The sequence below is a fragment of the Haliotis rubra genome, unplaced genomic scaffold, assembly GCF_003918875.1.
Source record: "Haliotis rubra isolate DU_JTF1 unplaced genomic scaffold, ASM391887v1 Scf916, whole genome shotgun sequence".
Lineage (NCBI taxonomy): Eukaryota > Metazoa > Mollusca > Gastropoda > Lepetellida > Haliotidae > Haliotis > Haliotis rubra.
In genome coordinates, this window is record NW_025767653.1 from 377967 (window position 1) to 385506 (window position 7540).

General features: G+C 36.8%; 1 protein-coding gene across 2 annotated transcripts in view; it reads right to left on the minus strand.

Moving 5' to 3' along the window:
• LOC124264240 (V-type proton ATPase subunit B) overlaps positions 1-6272 on the minus strand; it is a 31376-nt gene extending 25104 nt beyond the window's left edge. For both annotated transcript variants that reach the window (XR_006895082.1, XM_046698975.1), the window contains exon 1: positions 6115-6272. Coding sequence is in view for 1 of the 2 variants with exons in the window: in XM_046698975.1 (XP_046554931.1) it covers positions 6115-6235 (121 nt within the window). In the remaining variant the exon portion in view is untranslated. The remainder of the gene's footprint in view (positions 1-6114) is intronic.
• Between the last annotated feature and the right edge of the window lie 1268 nt (positions 6273-7540).

Sequence of the window (7540 nt, forward strand, 5' to 3'; positions counted from 1 at the left end):
TGCATCGTTAAATTAACAATAACTCATCTCAGTTGTGTCATTCTAAATTTAACAGTGTCATTGGCATGTTAACACATGGAACACACCGAACATAATACTGACTGACTGAGTTTGGTTTTACGCCGCTTTTAGCAATATTCCAGCAACATCACGGCAGGGGACACCAGAAATGGGCTTCACACATTGTACCCATGTAAGAGATTAGAACCCCGGTCTTCGGCGTGACGAGCCAACGCTTTAACCATTAGGCTACCCCACCACCCCGAACATAATACAGCGATATCTAGCTGTACTACATCTCAAGCCCCAAATGGGTGATAGAGTTGTATCTGTACATCGCACCATGTTCCCATGTTTCTACTATTGATTAAACCAGGCAGTTGGTGCTTCACCTGACACTTGTATTGTGAACACAAGATCGGGACTGAAACATCCGTAATGAAAAAATTATTCCGGTAATGGGTCCAAATAACTCTCAGCCATTATGTAAGTATGATACAGCACAAAGACATCTAACTAATTGAGGAGGTTCAGCTCTCTGAGCTGTATCCATAGTCAGAACTGACAATATCGTCACTATCACCAGCCAATGCCTTATGTAACAGAGCGGCCATTTTACATGTCATAAAGTTATGATCAATGAAACGTTTAATTGTCTACTACAAAGACTGATGTCAACAAAACCTCACCCCACAATTGTAGTTTGAGATCATTTAAATAACCTGCTTTCATCTGTTCAGATTTTACTTGGACACTTGGACGATGATGAACAAATGCTTTAGAGGACAAGTGGACGAGGAATGAGTCCCTACATAACATATAACAACCCGTGACATTACCCACATGTCTGAGTCAAGTCAAATTCTGGTCGGTCAGTACGTTCTGCTAACAATCAGGATAATAGCCTACAATTATGGTAACTCGAAACAGGACAGAACATTGGACTGTAAACATTCTGGCAGACCACATGGACCAGGAGAACCAGAAGATGAATTGGGTGTTATCGTTTCCAATTAAAGGAGAGGGGAGGGGGATTGTGGTTGTTTGAAAACCCCAACTGATGGTGAAATGAGTTGCTATGTCCTTTTGCACACATGAAAAGAAATACATTTATATATCTCCTGACTTGAAAATGATTAACAGTGAGTATCAACAATGGCAAACTTAGAACCAGACATGGAAATATTTAACATTCCAGACAAGCTGAACACTAAAACACAATTATGCAAATATTTTTGTTTGCTTATGTCAAAAAGGCATAATAATGTCCAAAAGTTAATACATAATAAAGACTTTTATAATATGTGTGTCAATATATAAGTCTGTAATTTCGAGATGTGTATTGACTATTTGAATCTATTCTTATCAAATAGAGGACAATCAGTGATAACATCTGTACTACACTGCCTGCAACACTGAAGTGTCACATGTGTGAGGGAACTACATTCACAAAAGTTGCTGCACGCAAAATCTGTCACTCAAGTATTATCTTTGAAACAAAAATAGATCTACCCAAATGACCTAAACAGGACTCAAAAGAGGGTTCATCTGTGAGAAATTATTAAAATCTCAACTTAAATGAAAAATAATGCCTCAAAATGTCATCCGGAATACTAAAATAACTTGAACTGTTTGATTATTGAAACCAACATATGGTGGGATACATTTAACAGAAAACAAGGTCAGCGGGTTCAAGGTTACAAAAGACATTAGCCATTGTACGCCTGAACAATGATATCCATCTCACATGCGATACAAACAAACACTTGTTTCACTAATATTAGTTTTATGGATATAAACATACAGGTAAAACCCCTAAGAGCGTGAACAACTGTAAACTATAATAATAACATTTGTAATGCGATGACTTGCCCATAACAGAGGGGCACTCTCAAAGCGCTAACATACAATCTGATCATTATTACCCTGCAATTTTTTTAGTTACAAATGCAAATTTAAACAAGATTCATATCACATGGAACCCATATCTGTTTCAGACAAAGAACTCACAAAACCTTTGTGAATATATTTGGAAAACACTGTGTAATTGTTTTTACTGTATACTGAGAGCAACTGCATCTTTCTTGAGGGACTCTCTCGTTGTAGATTGGTCTTCTGATTGCCAATAATGAATATTCTGCTCCTGCACCAGTGTGTCTACACCCCATGGTGTGTACTCAATGTACGTAAGTGTGAACAAATGTAAACAGTACACATAACTGAAGGTAAACTGGTTGTTACTCGGGGTAATACAGAGAGACACATGTTTAAGTCTGGATTCAAACATGCCCTATGTCAGTGTCTGCTACGCGGCATGGACGATTACTCCAGAAGACAGGAACTTTATAGGCCATGTATGTAAAAAGTACTTGGAAAAAGCAAGTATAGGGTCCCAACTTGGAATTACAGATTTCACAGTCATTGTGAACATGAACGGAACTGATGTTTGTAGAGGTTATCTGTTGTCCCCTGATAACACCACCATCAAACATGATAAACAAGAAAAGACATCAGTGACGAGGGTCACACTAAGGCAATGTTGAACATGTCATTTCAAAGTGAAAATACCATATATGTTAAAAATATCAACTTAAAAAAATGAAAATTTTGAACAACATATTTTTTTCCTATTTTGATTTCCAAAGGTATTTAGTTGGAATCCTGTGAATCTGTGACAGAACTGTCTACACTGTCCCTGGTCATATCTCTAAATGTTTTACAGCAGTTACACCCTAAGCACTGTGATTCCCTGGAATCCAAGACACCAGTGATCTAACCAACAACATAGGAATGTATCACAAGTGTATGTACGATATGAGACCCACTAAGAATAACCTGACCTTACTGCCGACCTCCTTCAGAGTCTGTCCATCCATCTACACCATGTACACAGCCCTGTTTAGCATGGTAGATAGGTACAACAGTTCGATGAAACACTGATCTATCATCAAATCCTTTTCTAGGCATCTAAAGCTTGCTCAAGACAACTAATTTCAGCATTCACTGAAACATGCCTAGGGGACATGGTGTGAAGCATCAGTTACCAAATAATCTAATTATCATTTCATCATTACAAACATAGCATTTATCAATATTTTAACATGTCCCAGGAAATGATATCCCTTTTGAATGAGAATTCCCTTACAAATATTCAAGTAATTTATACTTAGATCAGTTGATCAGTTTTTCAATGAAAGCACAAAAATCATGTATAATTTTTCAACTGTATTCAATTAATCAGATATCCTACTATGATATAAAATAACTCTATATATTTTAAAGAATGAATTATGAGCCTCCTGTTTCCTGTTTAGAATACTCTGTGTTCGCCAATGTTCTGAACTCTACCATGCTATGGATTCAACTAACTGTCTGCAACAGCAGTACTTGACAAACATTACCACTGTTTTGAAAGCATTAACCAACTGGTATGACTATTCCACTGCCAGTTCTAGTTGAAATATGTTGAAGGTATTTATAGAGAGCAGAAATTCAGACTGAACAAAATACCTCCTGAAAGGTTAAGCCTATACCCTACAGGCATATTACAGGTTGATTAGAAACAAGCTCATCAATTATGTTTGACAAACCAGGAAAAGATATAAATCACAACACATCTAACTGAACTGAGAAGTAATCAGTGGCTAATGTTTAGAGATTTTCATAGTAACAGTTGTAAGATTTCTTGATAACATAAACAAAGTAAGTCACAATGGAGACTGAAATTTATGTGTGAAACTGAATGTATTTTCATGAATGCGAGATTGACGTCCATAGTCGGATATCCATCATTGTGGGAGATGAGGCTGTAGTTGTGTGAAGGTGGATGATTGCCTGAGCCAGTTTATGTTCTGGTCGTAGTTTATGACTATTGCTTCAGTGACCATATTGATCCATGTCATAAAACTTCAGTTAATTTGACGTCAACCCACAAACCCCTACATCCCACGGCTCAATCTCTCTTAAACTATCATAACATGTTTAACATATTTAAACTCTTTGATGAAACTTTATAGCACCAGCATTTAATGACCATACTTTCTCATATAAATGAAAAGTAAATATTCTTAAAACTTTGTCACCAAACATTATTCTACACTATGTCAACAGTAATAGATATCCAATGTAGTACTTTAAATACATGGTAACAATGAGACTGGACTAACCATTTATCATGTCCACAATTGGGAAAATAAGTATTCATAAATATATATTTCTTGAATACTAATATTGGAATCTTATACCCTCACCAACAAAAACCTAACCAAAACAATAAATTGTTCCAAGAAATGATTGAAAAAAGGAAATATGTATGAGAATGATCACCCCAAAATAATATATTTTTACAACTGTCTGCTATGAAATATCCATTGCTTTAAGATGTTTTCAATGAACTTTGGCTCATATGTATTCAGAACATATCTGGTTTGTAGTTGAAACTGTTAAAATATCCAGTTTCCAACTATTAATAAATTTTACGATGATGTATTGGCCACAGTCGGTTTACTCATGACTATCTGCTGAAAATGGATGGGGATGGACCTCCCGTGTGTGTGTCTCTTGCGAAAAAGTGTTCACCATCAAGCATATTCTGCTTGACTGTGCGAACTTTTCAACAGCAAGGGATTCACATTATGATGTGATAAATCTGAAAGATCTGTTTTACCGCGTGAGCGACATCTCACTGTTAACTACCTGAGGGAAGTTTACCTGTATCATATATAACTATGTAATGTGAATAACGAATTGCTTGCTTTTAAATTTGGTGCTATGACATTTTCTGTTTTTAAACAATAATGCAATGAAAATATATGTTTTTAACATAAAACTCATTTGGACTTAGTATTTAAAATGTTTATGAATGCAGACTTGATCTCATCACTATATGGCTGGAATAATGCCGATGTGACGTAGAGCCCAACTCAACTATAAATACCCCCTCTCCCCCATCTACATGTTAAATAACAGGATGTAAACCATGTTGTACTTGCTACTGGCTTCAATGTTATTATTTTATTTGAAAACTTAGATACTATCTGCAACAACAGCAGCTTGTCTGTATCCTGTATAAGTATGATCACAACACAAGGACACATTCACCTTGAAGTTCAAATAAAAATGTTCAAATATAACATGAATAATGGCAAATACAGTTTTAGTGATCTCTCGGTGTACTACAATGATCATAAGCTGTGTTACAGTTACACCAGTGTCCAGATATCTGAGCCACCGTAGAGAAACTGGCACATGATCTTTTTAGTACAATTTATGAGAATGTACAATATCATAATAAATCAACTTTGATAGTAGGATTAATGTTAGGTTTACTATACATAACTGCAGACACTCAAAGTGACAAAGACATCTAATGAACCTGGAGAATAGAACACGTCTATGGCTCAGATGACATTTCACTTTCACAATCTAGATGTACTGCATACAATAATGCAATTGTTATGGGCCTAGAAAATGTAGATCATGTTCGTGATAATAAACTTGTTCATCAATTTCATGTGTATATGATTATGTGTTTCGTGATTATAGATGATGTGGTCTGAAGGTATGCCAACAATTTCCCAGCTGTAGGACTGACTTTCAAACACTACTTCTACAAACTCCGTTTTGAAGTTCCATTTTTTTAACAGAAATATACACAAAGTAGTCCTTGAACAAAAACATCACTTACATTTAACAATATGTGAGAGTAAAACAAATAGAACACATTTATACAATGATCAATTCGTGATTACTTGTAATCAAGCGCTTAGAATATGTGATTATGGCGTTGGTAACTTGAGTGCATTTGACAATGTCAACTACCCCCACGTAACATAAATTAAGGCAAATAATCAATAATATACATCGAAAGAATTCAACCTGAAAGAAAAAGATTACGAAATTATTCATTTCATAGGGTCCATATGTTTGTTAAACAGACAGTTGTGTCTTATGTCCGGCTTTAGTTGAGGAAGCAAAGCCGGCACATGACTATTATACACAGTTGGGTTTCATTCATGTATGCAGAATCATGTGTTCGTGTGTCGGTATCCGTAGGTTCGGTCTACCCATGTTACAACTTAATCTTAACACGCAACGTTAATGAAATTAACTTACTTATTCTTGGCTGTGAAATGTAGTCTCTCGACACCGCCAAATGGTGAGTTTTCCTTGCTTCAATATCACTGAGGGGCCCATTTAGCGAGCGCATATCAATCTGCCCACCTTTCGACGCCATCTTTACAAATCTGTCATGTGACTGCAGTGTCACGAGTTCGCGAAGGGACGTAACTCTAATATTGATTACCAACAGGTGCGTGACTCAATAGCCAAAGAGAAATTTACTTTTACCATATTGATCAGAAGTATACAATACAAATTTCACAAAGCAAATATAATGGAGTAATGTTGATATACGAATTAGTTCAGCGTGGTTAAATATTTTGAAATTGTGAAGATCCGGTAGTTTTTATTGAAGAAATTACAAGTTTAAGCGCGTACCCATATGAAGTATTCAGGTGCGATTTAATGATGCGTAACGCGCTGGAGAATGTTATGTAAATGTTTGTAAGTGAAACACCTTTAACAACATAGACGCGCCGCTTTGTGTAACAGTGAGTTAGTTATTTTCTTTATAAAGGCAAGGATTGAGCGTATCCGGTTCTGAATCTGAAAAGCAAACACGGAACAAACACATCCTGGTCTGTGTTCGGGGAATAACTGACCCCCTGCACCCAACGTGACGTCACAGTCAGTTCAGCAGTTCACTAAAGTCTCATTACCACTTTACTTGGAGCAATTTGTGATTTTTAAAAAAAATATGCAAATTTGCATTTTATGAATTTGGTTACGCTACTGTACAGTACGATTTCAAAGAATGAGAGAGCTTTATTCAGGAAAGGGACCACGGGCTCATTATACATCAGGTGGACTGAATATAAGTCAAAGAACCGAGATATTTAAGTCAAAGAACCATTTATGTTTCAGGTGGGGACATTTAAAGCGTTGGCTCGTCAGAAACATGATAGCCCATTTCTGGTGTCCCCTGCCGTGATGTTGTTGAAATATTTCTAAAAGCGGCGTAAAACCAAATTCAGTCAGTCAGTCAGTCAGTTTGACAGCTACCTTTACTGGATTCAGGTGAGAACACGATGCAAGAATATAACATGGTAGTGCTGTTAGACAACATGCAACATTTTGCGGAATAGCATCAATTAAAAACACAGTTACGTTTCAAATGAACTGTTAAAGCGCATTGGCGAATTGTTTTTCGTAATTCTGCACGCCGAAGACCAAGGTTCGAATCCAGGACCCACATGGGTACAAGCGTTGGCTCGTCACGCCGAGGACCCGGGTTCGAATCCCCACATGGGTGCAATGTGTGAAGCCCATTTCTGGTGTCCCCCGCCGTGATGTTGCGGGAATATTGCTAAAAGCGGCGTAAAACCAGAACTCAGTCAGTCATGTGAAAGTGGCTGTTTGGGGCGGATCACATAAGCGATGAATATACTTGTGAATAAACCCTAAGTTTAAAACTGCACTC